Here is a 17,533-nt window from a genome sequence, read left to right as displayed (position 1 = left end):
TGGTGAAGCTTCGTGGTGTCGTTGGGAGCCTCCAATTAAGTTGTGGAGATTGCCCCAACCTTGTTTGTAAAGGTTCGGTTGCCGCCTTCAAGGGCACCAATAGTGGAATCACGGCATCTCGCATTGTGTGAGGGCGTGAGGAGAATACGGTGGCCCTAGTGGCTTCTTTGGGAGCATTGTGCCGCCACACCGCTCCAATGGAGCCATACTTCCCCTCAAAAGGGAGGAACTTTGGTAACACATCCTCGTCTCCACCGGCTCCACTCTTGGTTATCTCGTGCCTTTACTTGATCAAGTTTATTTGTGTTACTTTCCTTGCTTGCTTGTGTGCTTGGTGTTGTTGCATCATATAGGTTGCCCACCTAGTTGCATATCTAGACAACCTACTTTGATGCAAAGTTTAATTTGGTAAAGAAAAGTTTAAAATTGTTAGTTGCCTATTCAACCCCCCCTCTAGTCAACTATATCGATCCTTTCAACGTGACGCTTCTTGGATTGCTCCAAACATATCTTTTCATCCGAGGAACACTAAAAAATACATTCCATTAATATTCCCATAAAGGGTGGAGGTGATACATATTTGTTATTCTGGTCTATTATGGGGGTGCAGAAATAGCTAGAACCGAATGCAAAAGGTATGGAAAAACACATGTAATGTAGGAGTAGTATTTAAACAGAAAATCAATTCTCGCCTCAGCCGTGTATTCCCATGATTCAATTGGTTAATGTGAACAGAGTTCAATCAGTTTCTGGTGTACCAGATTGGGCTGGTAGCCTGCTGATGGCACACCCTTGGCATGTGGCGACTCGTCGACCTTTTCAAGAAAAGGCCACACGACTGACTCGTCAACTAAACATGGCTCGTCTCTGCAGATCAACTTCTGCACCATCTCGAGGTTGGCAACGATGTCCGATATGGCCGGCCGAGCCCTCCCAACCCATTTGACACAGCATCGTGCAATTTGCGCCACACGCTTCAGCGCCTGCAACTGCAATGGTGTTGGCTCCGGTACAGGCCGCTTGTCCAGCAACTCCATAATATTACCAGCCTCGATGATGGGAGATGCAAAACATGCTAGATCTTCCTTTATCTTCAACCCCCCTTGGAGAAATGCCCGTTTCCCTGTCAAAACCTCGAGCATCAGCACACCCAGGCTGTACACGTCGCTCGCCGGCTTCACGCGGCCTCTTAGGCAGTACTCAGGGTCGACGTACCCAAATGTGCCCATAACAGGGCACTCCAACCCCGAGTCCTTCACATTCGCCACGTGACAGGTGCAGGGGCGGACCCAGGATAAAAATGACTCGGGGTCCCAAGTCTATCATATATACGTGGATATCAAGTCATAATACACATAAAATTAGCACATTTAGCAATATGATATACCTAGAATACGATATGACCGTGAATATGATTACCAAATTCCAAAATAAAGAGTTCACCTTATCAATATTATTTGATCATAGAAAATTGAACAGTAAAGGTGAATCAAAGTTTCCAAATTATGAATAAAGTACAACCGATGATGAGAAAATGCATCGCTAGATCTTGATTGCCTACAAATCAAAAGAAACAAAACTACTTAGCAACATATCTCTATGATTTGGATGGTATACTCATCTATGCTTCTTCTTTTACCTGGATCAAATTTAATTTCTTCTTCCCAATTGATCTCTTCTTCAACTTGAAATGAATTCCTTGTATTATTGGCAGAACTAGGTTCATGTGTGGAGGCATTATTCTATCCAGGTGGTGATGGAGGGGCTAGGACATCAATCCGTTCGTGTGGTGAGGCATCATTTTGTCCGCCCAACTGTGGCAGGACTGAGCCATCATTCTGGTTATGTTCATGATGGGGCTCTGTTGGGTGTGGATGCTTGTTTCTTGTTGGTTGGTTGGTGGCTTTATTAATATAAAGTTGGGCCTTTGGCCTTTTATCCAATATATAAAAAGATATTATGTTCATGTGACGGGCCTTCATCTTACACTATCCGCTTCTCTTTTTTCAGTAAACTGAGCTTCTCTAATTTGTAATTATTTAGATATTTATATTTTCTGCAAATGAGAAAACTATGAATCATGTGTACATACATAACATGAATTGCAATTGCACGAAAGTAAAATATAACTTACTTGACATGTTGCCGGTGCTTCCAGCCGTCCTTGTCTACTAGAGTATTGCAATATTGTTCTCCACTGACCACTACAATAGCTAAATAGTCCAATAGCCAATATAACCAAAATCTATAATCTTAACCAGTAGCCCTAATTATGAAAAAGGGTTTCCCCCGCTTTATATTATAAAGCATAACCACAACCACAACAACGAGTATCCGATACAAACACACGCCACACTGACCCAAGGCAAGATACATGAATGCCGGGCACCGACACGCAACCTCAACGACACAAAGCATCTAAAAGATAAGCAAAAAAAGATCCGCTAAGAGTCGACCGAGACCACCACCAAGGAGAGATCGTCCAGGAGGATGCGCGACGGACACGCCGGACCGAGGACTCCAAGACGGTGCCTCCAGGAAGGGCACGACGAAGAACGCCACCACCGTCTGATCCGAAGATCAAGTTTTCACTCGGAGTAAGATGGAGGGAGAAGAAACACCACGACGGAGCCTGCAAGGAGGAACACGACGTCCACGGACGCCGTCACCGTCGACCAGAATGGGACTGGATAGGTGATGAACCCCGGTGCTTCAGCTCCCCCGCCGCCGCCCCGGTCCACCAACGCCGACAACCATGCCGCCCGAGCGGCCATGGTTGCCTGCCCGCATTCGAGTCGTGCGATCCGCCCACGACCAACGCGACCTCCACTGCCAGGGCCGCCGCCCCGCCATGAGACCTCCCTGAAGCCCCCAAAGGCCACGCCGAGTTGGAACAGGATTTGGAAATTGCAATAGAGGCAGACACACACCGAGTTGGGGTTTGATCCAAGATACCTATTCTTTCGTTCTTCACTGATTGGGCGAATTGGGGCGATCTGGCGATAGGCGGCGGTTGCAAGCACGATGGATAGGGGCACGAAGCGCAGCGGTGAGTAGAGGAAGGCGACAGGCACGTACGTATCGATGAATTGATCCATTGATCAATGGACGTATGTGCTGGGCCTTTGCCAGGGCGTCACGCGCTGCTAGTTGGCTGGGCCGTCTGCGGCCTTGTTGGCTAGTTGTGGCCTTTTTGGTCTGCACGGGGTGTCCCTTTCAGAAATTTAAGGGTGTCCAAGTCTACGTGGGCTCTATATGTATAACAAAAGATAATTTTTTACCTGGTGTCATGGGCTATCTGCTGGGCCAAGGTGGGTCCGCCCCTGGACAGGTGAGTGACGAGCCAAAGTCCGACACATGTGGCACCCACCTGGAGTCGAAAAGGATGTTACTTGACTTGATGTCACGGTGGATGATCGGTGCATCGGCATGACAGTGCAGGTGCTTGATGGCGCGCGACACACAAAGGAGCACCTCTATGCGCGTCTTCCAGCACACCCGCACCAGTGATGGTGCGGAGGAGCCCTGGTTACGGTGCAGGTGGTCGTAGAGTGTGCCGTTCTCCATGTACTCGTAGACGATGAACCCATCGCTGCATGGCTTCTATGGACGACGTCAGATTCTCCACTACTTGGTAGGTTCTTTGGGCAGATGACCGGAGATATGATCCTGTGATGGTTCCTTCTCTTTGGGTGTCCACCGCCCGCGTCCCAGGAACCGCGAGTGGCGCCCTAGATTCTTCTGTAGTACTCAATCTTTATTAGGTACCTAGCCAGTGATGTATTCGATATATAATATTCGAGACGATGTATTCAAGATTATATATATTATTCGAGACGATGGTGTATATTTGAGATTATATATTAGTCGAGACGATGCATATATATTATGTACTATATGATTCAATTTTTCCTTATTGATTGCATCCATGCATTGTAATTTGAATACTAAATTATTCTATATTTCTTCTGTATTAGTTAAGTAAAAGCTATGGCGGACAATACCGACAGAGACAGAGAAGAGGAATTGTTCGACATCATACGCAGCCCTGGCAGGCTAGATGATCTGAATGAAGCAGATGACGGCTCCCAATATCTGAACAATACCGGAGAGGGTGATGAAAAGATATTCGATCTCGACGACTGTGCTGATGAAGTCATGAACTATGATTCTGATTATGATGACACAAACAATGTTTATGATGAGACAGAGAATGCTGATCTTCAAATAACAAAGACTACCGGCGAGGTATATTTATATAAGCAGGCATCTGGTGATCATCACATGTTTTTTTTATTTTAAGATATATGAACGAATCGATCTTCCTTCTTCCAGCCCTCCGGATCGAGCAAATCTGCTTCTATAGACAGCAGGACAAAGCGAGGCCCGGGCAGATTGTTGAAGGATGGTGTAAAGTACAACATTGAATCCGTCAAACCTAGTGGCGAACCCCTGACGCCTAAGAACATTGGAAACAAGTGGACTCGTCAGTGGGGAGTTCTTGTGAAGGACAAACTCCCGATCTCCATTCAAGAATGGAAAGAGCCAAAGACTAAACGTCCAGGTGTTACTTGTGTCGACGACAGAGCCAAAAAAGACCTTTGGGATTCTCTGATGGAACATTTCACCCTACCAGATTATTTTACTAAAGCAGATGTGGACAAAGTGAAGGGCGCTGCTCTTAAGAAAATGGCAATTGCATTCAACACCCACAAGAAAACTGTATGGGCCAACTACCTCGCTGCAGAAAGGAAGACTCCAGAATTCACGGGAACACTGGAGAAGCAAAGAGAACACCGGGACGATTTCCTGAAATTCAAGGATTCAGAAATATCTAAGGAACGGTCTATAAAAAACAAGGCCAATGCCGCAAAAAAGACGCAGTTCCATAGGCTGGGTCCAGGTGGCTACGCGGTGGGAATGACTAAGTGGGATAAGTCTGAGCAAGAGATGGAGGGTGCAGGGGTCACTCCGATTACTAGGAGCTGCCCCCCCAGGTGCAGAACTTGGTTCTATGCGCATGGGGGGCGTTGGACCCGAAGACAGGCCTGGTTTCGAAGAAGGCAAGTCTAAAAGGAGCCAAACAAAAGATACTTGACGCAATAGAAGAAGCTTGAGCGGGGGTGTTCATGCCCAACAGAGAGAACGACGAGCTTACGCGCGCCCTGGGAAATCCTGAACACCCGAGAAGAACACGAGGCATGGACGTTATTCCCTGGTATGAGGGCTTTTCGGACTGGAACGATGACTACAGGTCCCGTGCAAGAAAGAAGATGGAGGAGGAGAAGAAGAGGAAGCTGGAGGAGGAGCATAGGAAGCAGGACGCAGAACGCCTTCAAGGCCTAGAAGCAAGGCACGCGGACTTGGCACTCAAATTCCAGCAGCAGCAGATCGACTCACTTAGCCAGGAAAGGGGGTCTCAGCATCTGCAGCAGCAAGCGGATGATCGTCCATCATTGGATAGCATCGTCCCATCCATGCCGAGAAGCAGCGTTGGTTCTGCCCCAAGAGACACATTGCTGGATACATACCACCCAGTGGATGACATCATAGAGAACACTAACTGTGAGCTACACTCCAAAATGAATAACATATCCATGAAGGTGGCGGACGGCGTTGCTTTCACAATTACCCCTGAAGCAACCTTCCATTGCATCCCGATTCCAGAGGTCTATGCTCGTGTCATGGTTGATGAAGTGGTGCAGCCATATTCGATGCTAGCAGTTGACATTGCTGGAGGTGACGGCGAGCGCACACTGGGAGAGGCCGTACATCGTATCATCCTATGGAGAAAGGATTGCATCATCTTTCCAAGTCCACCGACACCGCATCGTCTGCCGACTCCTCCTCGAAGTCCGCCACCGAGTCAGCAGACTCCCGCTCCTCCAAGTCCACGAACGCGTGAGCCGTCTCCTCCTCAAAGTCCGCCACCGAGTCAGTAGACTCCCGCTCCTCCAAGTCCACGAACGCGTGAGCCGACTCCTTCTCGAAGTCCGCCACCTCCTCCAAGTCCCCGAACGCTTAAGCAGACTCCTCCCCCTTCATGTCTGGCACAGCGTCAGGCCACTCCTCCTGCTTCAAGTCCGGCACAGCGTCAGCCACGTCAGCCATCTCCGCCGTCTCAGCAATCGCAGAAGAGACACGCCGCAGCTATGGTGCATAGCAGTACGAGTCGAGGTAGTACAGGAAGTACAGGCGGAGACAAGCGATATAAATATGGTCCAAGCCTCGCTCCTCTTCCTCGGAGGCCTTACAACATGACCGAGGAGCAAAACACAGCCATAGTGCAGGCCCAAGTGGACGCCCATTTTGGACCGAAACCGGCACCGCCGCCAAAGGAGAAAGTGCCTGAGAAAACGATTGACCACTTCATTCGTATGGCTAGAGCACCAGCTCCCAAGCCCGTTGACTCAGACTATGAGCATCAAATCAGGAAGCTACATCGAGCACGGCTACAGAAGGAAGCGAGCTCGAGCTCGAGCCAACAAGCAGCTGGCAAAAAATGTGGGAAAACCGTTCCCCAGCAGGGAGAACAGGCGGCGCAAGCGATCCTCCCGCTTGTTGTGCCAACAACACATGAGAGGAGTACGCGCGCCAAATATTATTGTGGGCAAACCGTTAGCGTTCCCCAGCAGGGCGATGTGGTAATAACGGAGGAGCATATAATGCAGGCTGAAATGCTCAAGATCTTTGTTGGACAACTCCTCGAAATTGAGCCCATGTCTCCGCTTAGAGAATCAGAAATAAAACGGAAATATGTCCGGGGCCAACCTTTGGTCCATCCAGACAAGGTCAAGGACCTCCCAACGAGAATGTATGAATTGCATCAATGGTACGTGAACATTACCAAGATTTCCAATCGAGAGTCCCTCATGGTGAATGTCAAGCATGAGCATTACTACCATGAGAAAGCTCTGGCTGTTGAGTATTCAGAACTATTTCAGCTATACACTCAAGACGCACTCGACAAGTCTATCGTCAGTTGCTATTGTCTGTAAGTGATTTCTTTCTGTAATTTAAGTCTCAAGCTAGTTATGTAATGATAATTTTGATCAATCATTACATGTAATTATCCTCACTATATTCTTTTCTGTGGTATTATATGCAGGATGAAGATGTATGAAATGAAAAAATCTGGACGCTATGGCATTAGGTTCATTGACCCAAATACCATTAATGAGTACATATGGAAGCTTCCAGTTTATCAAGCAAGTGTAGAGGAAAGCATGCTAGAGTTCTTGAAGCGTCTCAATACCAATGAAGATATACTACTTCCTTACAACTTCCCGTGAGTCACACTGTCTTGTACTACAAATTCTGTTTTTCTTTGCCGGCTTAATTAAGATATGCAAACGTGTGCGCATGCAGTTGGCACTGGATCTTGTTAGACATTAAAGTTGAGGAAGAAAAAGTTGAATTACTGGACTCACTAACTAAAGAAGATAAAGACTACACCATCGTGAAGGGGATAGTCAACAGGTAGTTTCAATCATTATTAACTATATCTCGGCCTATTATTAGTTCGTCATTTCCTGATATGAACTATTTAATAACCCCTTTATTAATTTTCTTTGCCGGCGGGCAGGACATGGGCAAAGTTCATCAAGGTGACTCCAGGCAAATGGGCAAAAAAGTTGTTTTGGCATCGACCAAAGGTAAGTAATTAAGTAGTACTAGCTACCTACCATCTCTTTAATTCTTGTTTCAATATCATTTATTAATTATCATGCTTGATTAATCATTATCTGATTCAATTCCATTCTCGTAAAGGCCCTGAAGCGGCTTCGGGAAATAATCTGTGTGCATTCTACGTTTGCGAGAACATTCGCATGATGGCGTCTGAAAGGAGCAGATCTGATAGACAGGACTGGGTACGTTTGTCAGAACACTATTCACACCATTATCGATATCTAGTCACACAACTAATACACATGCATATTGATCTCCTTCTTAACAGTTCAGAGATGTGCGGGATAAGCTCCTACCATCGGACCGCATACTAGCACTTCAAGAGGAAATAGCCGGATTTTTGCTCGACCAGGTCATAGATCCCAAAAGAGAATACTATTACCCGCTACCGCCCCCATGAACCACTTGTCATCGTGCTCCGGAGGCACCAAAGCAACATATGTAGGAGAAATTGTATATGTATATGTTGGGGAACGTTGCAGAAAATTAAAAAATTTCCTACGGTTTCACCAAGATCCATCTATGAGTTCATCTAAGAAACGAGTCATGGGAGAGAGATTGCATCTACATACCACTTGTAGATCGCGTGCGGAAACGTTCAAGGGAACGGTGATGATGGAGTCGTACTCGCCGTGATTCAGATCACCGATGACCAAGTGCCGAACGGACAACACCTCCGCGTTCAACACACGTACGGAACGGACGACGTCTCCTCCTTCTTGATCCAGCAAGGGGGAAGGAGAGGTTGAGGAAGAAGGCTCCAACAGCAGCACGACGGCGTGGTGGTGATGGAGTGACAGTTCTCCGGCAGTGCTTCGCCAAGCACACGCGGAGGAGGAGAGGTGTTGGGGAGGGGAGGGGCTGCGCCTTGGAAGTGTGTTGCAGCCCTCACCTCACCCCTCTATTTATAGGGGAAGGGGCAAGGGGGGCCGGCCCCTCTAGATGAGATCTAGAGGGGGGCGGCGGCCAGGGAGGGGGGGCTTGCCCCCCAAGCAAAGGGGGTGCCCCCCACTAGGGTTCACCCCAACCCTAGGCGCATGGGCCCAAGGGGGGGGCGCGCCCAGCCCTCCAGGGGCTGGTTCCCTGCCCCTTGTGGCCCATGAGGCCCTCCGAGAGGGGTGGCCCCTCCGGTGGACCCCCGGAACCCCTCCGGTGGCCCCGGTACAATACTGATATGCCCCCGAAACTTTCCGGTGTCCGTTTGACAACTTCCCATATATAAATCTTTACCTCCGGACCATTCTGGAACTCCTCGTGACGTCCGGGATCTCATCCAGGACTCCTAACAACATTCGGTGATCACATACAAGTCTTCCTAATAACCCTAGCGTCACCGAACCTTAAGTGTGTAGACCCTACGGGTTCGGGAGACATGCAGACATGACCGAGACGACTCTCCGGTCAATAACCAACAGCGGGATCTGGATACCCATGTTGGCTCCCACATGCTCCTCGATGATGTCATCGAATGAACCACGATGTCGAGGATTCAAGCAACCCCGTATACTATTCCCTTTGTCAGACGGTATGTTACTTGCCCGAGACTCGATCGTCGGTATCCCAATACCTCGTTCAGTCTCTTTACCGGCAAGTCACTTTACTCGTACCGTAATGCATGATCCCGTGACCAGACACTTGGTCACTTTGAGCTCATTATGATGATGCACTACCGAGTGGGCCCAGTGATACCTCTCCATTATACGGAGTGACAAATCCCAGTCTCGATCCGCGTCAACCCAACTGACACTTTCGAAGATACCTGTAGTGCACCTTTATAGTCACCCAGTTACGTTGTGACGTTTGGTACACCCAAAGCACTCCTACGGTATCCGGGAGTTACACGATCTCATGGTCTAAGGAAAAGATACTTGACATTGGAAAAGCTCTAGCAAAACGAACTACACGATCTTGTGCTATGCTTAGGATTGGGTCTTGTCCATCACATCATTCTCCTAATGATGTGATCCCGTTATCAACGACATCCAATGTCCATAGTCAGGAAACCATGACTATCTGTTGATCAACAAGCGAGTCAACTAGAGGCTCACTAGGGACATGTTGTGGTCTAAGTATTCACACGTGTATTACGATTTCTGGATAATACAATTATAGCATGAATAAAAGACAATTATCACGAACAAGGAAATATAATAGTAATCCTTTTATTATTGCCTCTAGGGTATATTTCCAACAGTCTCCCACTTGCACTAGAGTCAATAATCTAGTTACATTGTGATGAATGGAACACCCATAGAGTTCTGGTGTTGATCATGTTTTGCCCGCGGAAGAGGTTTAGTCAATGGATCTGCGACATTCAGATCCGTATGCACTTTGCAAATTTCTATGTCTCCATCTTGAACATTTTCACGGATGGAGTTGAAGCGACGCTTGATGTGCCTGGTCTTCTTGTGAAACCTGGGCTCCTTGGCAAGTGCAATAGCTCCAGTGTTGTCACAGAAGAGTTTGATCGGCCCCGACGCATTGGGTATGACTCCTAGGTCGGTGATGAACTCCTTCACCCAAATTGCTTCATGCGCTGCCTCCGAGGCTGCCATGTACTCTGCTTCACACGCAGATCCCGCCACGACGCTCTTCTTGCAGCTGCACCAGCTTACTGCTCCACCATTCAACATATACACGTATCCGGTTTGTGACTTAGAGTCATCCAGATCTGTGTCGAAGCTAGCGTCGATGTAACCCTTTACGACAAGCTCTTCGTCACCTCCATAAACGAGAAACATGTCCTTTGTCCTATTCAGGTACTTCAGGATATTCTTGACCGCTGTCCAGTGTTCCTTGCCGGGATTACTTTGGTACCTTCCTACCAAACCTACGGGATTACACAGCATTGCATACATAATAGATCCTATGGCTGAGGCATAGGGGATGACACTCATCTCTTCTTTATCTTTTGCCGTGGTCGGGCATTGAGCCGAGCTCAATCTCACACCTTGCAATACAGGCAAGAACCCTTTCTTGGACTGATCCATTTTGAACTTCTTCAAAATCTTATCAAGGTATGTGCTTTGTGAAAGACCTATGAGGCGTCTCGGTCTATCTCTATAGATCTTGATGCCTAATATATAAGCAGCTTCTCCAAGGTCCTTCATTGAAAAACTTTTATTCAAGTAGGCCTTAATGCTGTCCAAGAGTTCTATATCATTTCCCATCAAAAGTATGTCATCTACATATAATATGAGAAATGCTACAGAGCTCCCACTCACTTTCTTGTAAACGCAGGCTTCTCCATAAGTCTGCATAAACCCAAACACTTTGATCATCTCATCAAAGTGAATTTTCCAACTCCGAGATGCTTGCACCAGCTCATAAATGGATCGCTGGAGCTTGCATACCTTGTTAGCATTCTTAGGGTCGACAAAACCTTCCGGCTGCATCATATATAGCTCTTCCTTAAGATAACCGTTAAGGAATGCCGTTTTGACGTCCATCTGCCATATCTCATAATCATAGTATGCGGCAATTGCTAACATGATTCGGACAGACTTAAGCTTCGCTACGGGAGAGAAAGTCTCATCGTACTCAATCCCCTGAACTTGCCAATAACCCTCAGCGACAAGTCGAGCTTTATAGATGGTGATATTACCATCCGCGTCCGTCTTCTTCTTAAAGATCCATTTGTTTTCTATCGCTCGCCTATCATTGGGCAAGTCTGTCAAAGTCCATACTTTGTTTTCATACATGGATCCTATCTCGGATTGCATGGCTTCAAGCCATTTGTTGGAATCCGGGCCCGCCATCGCTTCTTCATAGTTCGAAGGTTCACCGTTGTCCAACAACATGATTTCCAGGACAGGGTTGCCGTACCACTCTGGTGCGGAACGTGTCCTAGTGGACCTACGAAGTTCAGTAGCAACTTGATCTGAAGTACCTTGATCATCATCATTAATTTCCTCTCCAGTCGGTGTAGGCACCACAGGAACATTTTCCTGAGCTGCACTACTTTCCGGTTCAAGAGGTAGTACTTCATCGAGTTCTACTTTCCTCCCACTTACTCCTTTCGAGAGAAACTCCTTTTCCAGAAAGGATCCGTTATTGGCAACAAAGATCTTGCCTTCGGATCTAAGGTAGAAGGTATACCCAATGGTTTCCTTAGGGTATCCTATGAAGACGCATTTTTCCGACTTGGGTTCGAGCTTTTCAGCTTGAAGTTTCTTGACATAAGCATCGCATCCCCAAACTTTTAGAACCGACAGCTTAGGTTTCTTCCCAAACCATAATTCATACGGTGTCGTCTCAACGGATTTAGATGGTGCCCTATTTAAAGTGAATGTAGCTGTCTCTAGAGCGTATCCCCAAAATGATAGCGGTAAATCAGTAAGATACATCATAGATCGCACCATATCCAATAGAGTCGATTACGATGTTCGGACACACCGTTACGCTGAGGTGTTCCAGGCGGCGTGAGTTGTGAAACGATTCCACATTTCCTTAAGTGCATACCAAATTCGTGACTTAAATATTCTCCTCCACGATCTGATCGTAAGAACTTTATTTTTCGGTCATGTTGATTCTCTACCTCATTCTGAAATTCCTTGAACTTTTCAAAGGTCTCAGACTTGTGCTTCATCAACTAGACATACCCATATCTACTCAAGTCATCAGTGAGAGTGAGAACATAACGATATCCTCCGCGAGCCTCAACACTCATTGGACCGCACACATCGGTATGTATGATTTCCAATAAGTTGGTTGCTCGCTCCATTGTTTCAGAGAACGGAGTCTTGGTCATTTTGCCCATAAGGCATGGTTTGCATGTGTCAAATGATTCATAATCGAGAGACTCTAAAAGTCCATCAGCATGGAGCTTCTTCATGCGTTTGACACCAATGTGACCAAGGCGGCAGTGCCACAAGTATGTAGGACTATCGTTATCAACTTTACATCTTTTAGTATTCACACTATGAATATGTGTAACATTATGTTCGAGATTCATTAAGAATAAACCATTGACCACCGGAGGATGACAATAAAACATTTCTCTCATATAAATAGAACAACCATTATTCTCTGATTTAAATGAGTAGCCATCTCGTATTAAACGAGATCCTGATACAATGTTCATGCTCAAACTTGGCACTAAATAACAATTATTAATGTTTAAAACTAATCCCATAGGTAAATGTAGAGGTAGCGTGCCGACGGCGATCACATCGACCTTGGAACCATTCCCGACGCGCATCGTCACCTCGTCCTTCGCCAGTCTCCGTTTATTCCGCAGCTCCTGCTGTGAGTTACATATGTGAGCAACGGCACCGGTATCAAATACCCAGGAGTTACTACGAGTACTGGTAAGGTACACATCAATTACATGTATATCAAATATACCTTTAGTGTTGCCGGCCTTCTTGTCTGCTAAGTATTTGGGGCAGTTCCGCTTCCAGTGACCCTTCCCTTTGCAATAAAATCACTCAGTCTCAGGCTTGGGTCCATTGCCTGACTTCTTCCTGGCAACTGGCTTACCAGGCGCGGCAACATCCTTGCCGTCCTTCTTGAAGTTCTTCTTACACTTGCCCTTCTTAAACTTAGTGGTTTTATTGACCATCAATACTTGATGTTCCTTCTTGATTTCTACCTCTGCTGACTTCAGCATTGAAAATACTTCAGGAATAGTTTTCACCATCCCCTGCATATTGTAGTTCATCACAAAGCTCTTGTAGCTTGGTGGGAGCGACTGAAGGATTCTGTCAATGACCGCCTCGTCTGGGAGGTTAATGTCCAGCTGGGAGAGGTGGTTGTGCAACCCAGACATTTTGAGTATGTGCTCACTGATAGAACTATTCTCCTCCATCTTACAACTGTAGAACTTGTCGGAGACTTCATATCTCTCGACCCGGGCATGAGCTTGGAAAACTAGTTTCAGCTCCTCGAACATCTCATATGCTCTGTATTGCTCAAAACGCTTTTGGAGCCCCGGTTCTAAGCTGTAAAGCATGCCGCATTGAACGAGGGAGTAATCATCAGCATGAGACTGCCAAGCGTTCATAACTTCTTGGTTCTCTGGGATGGGTGCATCACCTAGCGGTGCTTCTAGGACATATTGTTTCTTGGCAGCTATGAGGATGATCCTCAGGTTCCGGACCCAGTCCGAATAGTTGCTGCCATCATCTTTCAGCTTGGTTTTCTCTAGGAACGTGTTGAAGTTCATGGTGACATGAGCGTTGGCCATTTGATCTACAAGACATTTTGCAAAGATTTTAGACTATTGTTCATGATAATAAAGTTCATCTAATCAAATTATTTAATGAACTCCCACTCAGATTTGACATCCCTCTAGTAATCTAAGTGTTACATGATCCGAGTCGACTAGGCCGTGTCCGATCATCACGTGAGACGGACTAGTCATCATCGGTGAACATCTCCATGTTGATCGTATCTTCCATACGACTCATGTTCGACCTTTTGGTCTCTTGTGTTCCGAGGCCATGTCTGTACATGCTAGGCTCGTCAAGTTAACCCTAAGTGTTCTGCATGTGTAAATCTGTCTTACACCCATTGTATGTGAACGTAAGGATCTATCACACCCGATCATCACATGGTGCTTCGAAACGACGAACTTTAGCAACGGTGCACAGTTAGGGGGAACACTTTCTTGAAATTTATTATGAGGGATCATCTTATTTACTACCGTCGTTCTAAGTAAACAAGATGCAAAACATGATAAACATCACATGCAATCAAATAATAATAGTGACATGATATGGCCAATATCATATAGCTCCTTTGATCTCCATCTTGGGGCTCCATGATCATCTTGTCACCGGCATGACACCATGATCTCCATCATCATGATCTCCATCATCGTGTCTCCATGAAGTTGCTCACCAACTATTACTTCTACTACTATGGCTAACACGTTTAGCAATAAAGTAAAGTAATTTACATGGCATTTCCATTGACACGCAGGTCATAAATAATAATGACAACTCCTATGGCTCCTGCCGGTTGTCATACTCATCGACATGCAAGTCGTGATTCCTATTACATGAACATGATCTCATACATCACATATATATCATTCATCATTCATCACAACTTTGGTCATATCATATCACAAAGCACTTGCTGCAAAAACAAGTTAGACGTCCTCTAATTGTAGTTGCAAGTTTTACGTGGCTGCAATAGGGTTCTAGCAAGAACGTTTTCTTACCTACGTGAAAGCCACAACGTGATTTGTCAACTTCTATTTACCCTTCATAAGGACCCTTTTCGTCGAATCCGCTCCAACTAAAGTGGGAGAGACAGACACCCGCCAGCCACCTTATGCAACTAGTGCATGTCAGTCGGTGGAACCGGTCTCACGTAAGCGTATGTGTAAGGTTGGTCCAGGCCGCTTCATCCCACAATACCGCTGAAGCAAAATAAGACTAGTAGCGGCAAGAAAGTTAACAACATCTACGCCCACAACAATTGTGTTCTACTCGTGCAAAGAGAACTACGCATAGACCTAGCTCATGATGCCACTGTTGGGGAACGTTGCAGAAAATTAAATTTTTTCCTACGGTTTCACCAAGATCCATCTATGAGTTCATCTAAGAAACGAGTCATGGGAGAGAGATTGCATCTACATACCACTTGTAGATCGCGTGCGGAAACGTTCAAGGGAACGGTGATGATGGAGTCGTACTCACCGTGATTCAGATCACCGATGACCAAGTGCTGAACGGACAGCACCTCCGCGTTCAACACACGTACGGAACGGACGACGTCTCCTCCTTCTTGATCCAGCAAGGGGGAAGGAGAGGTTGAGGAAGAAGGCTCCAACAGCAGCACGACGGCGTGGTGGTGATGGAGTGACAGTTCTCCGGCAGGGCTTTGCCAAGCACACGCGGAGGAGGAGAGGTGTTGGGGAGGGGAGGGGCTGCGCCTTGGAAGTGTGTTGCAGTCCTCCCCTCACCCCTCTATTTATAGGGGAAGGGGCAAGGGGGGCCGGCCCCTCTAGATGAGATCTAGAGGGGGGGCGGCCGCCAGGGAGGGGGGGCTTGTCCCCCAAGCAAAGGGGGCGCCCCCCACTAGGGTTCCCCCCAACCCTAGGCGCATGGGCCCAAGAGGGGGCGCCCAGCCCTCTAGGGGCTGGTTCCCTGCCCCTTGTGGCCCATGAGGCCCTCCGAGAGGGGTGGCCCCTCCGGTGGACCCCCGGAACCCCTCCGGTGGCCCCGGTACAATACCGATATGCCCCTGAAACTTTCCGGTGTCCGTTTGACAACTTCCCATATATAAATATTTACCTCCGGACCATTCGGGAACTCCTCGTGACGTCCGGGATCTCATCCGGGACTCCGAACAACATTCGGTGATCACATACAAGTCTTCCTAATAACCCTAGCGTCACCGAACCTTAAGTGTGTAGACCCTACGGGTTCGGGAGACATGCAGACATGACCGAGACGACTCTCCGGTCAATAACCAACAACGGGATCTGGATACCCATGTTGGCTCCCACATGCTCCTCGATGATGTCATCGGATGAACCACGATGTCGAGGATTCAAGCAACCCCGTATACTATTCCCTTTGTCAAACGGTATGTTACTTGCCCGAGGCTCGATCGTCGGTATCCCAATACCTCGTTCAGTCTCGTTACCGGCAAGTCACTTTACTCGTACCGTAATGCATGATCCCGTGACCAGACACTTGGTCACTTTGAGCTCATTATGATGATGCACTACCGAGTGGGCCCAGTGATACCTCTCTGTTATACGAAGTGACAAATCCCAGTCTCGATCCGCGTCAACCCAACAGACACTTTCGGAGATACCTGTAGTGCACCTTTATAGTCACCCAGTTACGTTGTGACATTTGGTACACCCAAAGCACTCCTACGGTATCCGGGAGTTACACGATCTCATGGTCTAAGGAAAAGATACTTGACATTGGAAAAGCTCTAGCAAAACGAACTACACGATCTTGTGCTATGCTTAGGATTGGGTCTTGTCCATCACATCATTCTCCTAATGATGTGATCCCGTTATCAACGACATCCAATGTCCATAGTCAGGAAACCATGACTATCTGGCTCACTAGGGACATGTTGTGGTCTAAGTATTCACACGTGTATTACGATTTCCGGATAATACAATTATAGCATGAATAAAAGACAATTATCACGAACAAGGAAATATAATAATAATCCTTTTATTATTGCCGGTAGCACCATCACGCGAGATCGGAGTTCCATTGCTGGCTAGAGGAGAGTGATGGAAGATGGATCTGGATGGGTCTGGAATGGAGAGACAGAGTGTTTTTCTGAAAATAATATGAAGAGAGTGGTGATGTCTTTTTGCAAAAGTGCCAGAGCTCACATCCGATGTGTTAGATGCAGATCGAACGGTCGAGATTGATAGATGGCAGACACACCATCATCACCAATTGTGCTTTTATAGGAGTAGAGATATTTTTGTTTCAAAAAAAAATTGATCTGTTTTTAATGATATATTCATATAGGGGTGCGTGACCCCCGAGAGTCACTAATCCTCTTCCATTATGCACTTGTGTAACATATACTAGTGTAAAATGTTGAAACATCCAGCGGTCTATATATGGATCTATGACTTATTCGTACAATATAATACATACATATGAAACATACTTCCCCCGTTCCTAAATATAGGTTTTTTTAGAGATTTCAACAACCGACTACGTATGAAGTTAAATGAGTAAATCTACACTCTAAAATATGTCTATGTATACGCGTATGTGGTAGTCCATTTGAAATTTTAAAAAGGACTTATATTTAGGACGGAGGGAGTAGACAAATAATCATTTTGGCAGAGCCTGTTGTTACATACACGAGAGGAAAGAAATTATGATATCATGTTGAAACATCG

General features: G+C 46.6%; 1 protein-coding gene across 1 annotated transcript; it reads right to left on the bottom strand.

The window, feature by feature from the left end:
- Positions 1–696: 696 nt before the first annotated feature.
- On the bottom strand, positions 697–2,774 carry LOC123038832 (probable serine/threonine-protein kinase PBL16). Its single transcript, XM_044462269.1, has 2 exons — positions 2,622–2,774; positions 697–1,319 (listed from the first exon to the last, which is right to left on the bottom strand). The coding sequence occupies exons 1-2, from the start codon at positions 2,772–2,774 to the stop codon at positions 723–725; spliced, it is 750 nt and encodes a 249-aa protein (XP_044318204.1). The 3' UTR covers positions 697–722.
- Between the last annotated feature and the right edge of the window lie 14,759 nt (positions 2,775–17,533).

Source organism: Triticum aestivum, chromosome 2B, assembly GCF_018294505.1.
Source record: "Triticum aestivum cultivar Chinese Spring chromosome 2B, IWGSC CS RefSeq v2.1, whole genome shotgun sequence".
NCBI classification, from domain to species: Eukaryota; Viridiplantae; Streptophyta; class Magnoliopsida; order Poales; family Poaceae; genus Triticum; species Triticum aestivum.
The sequence above is the reverse complement of the archived record's forward strand: the minus strand, read 5'-3'. Positions and strand labels throughout refer to the sequence as shown.

Coding starts and splice junctions, on each gene's coding strand:
- LOC123038832 (XM_044462269.1), bottom strand. CDS start 2,774: ATGGCCGCTCGGGCGGCATGGTTGTCGGCGTTGGTGGACCGGGGCGGC. Junction 1,320..2,621: donor TCCTTGCAGGCTCCGTCGTG/GTGTTTCTTCTC, acceptor TATATATGATAG/ACTTGGGACCCCGAGTCATT.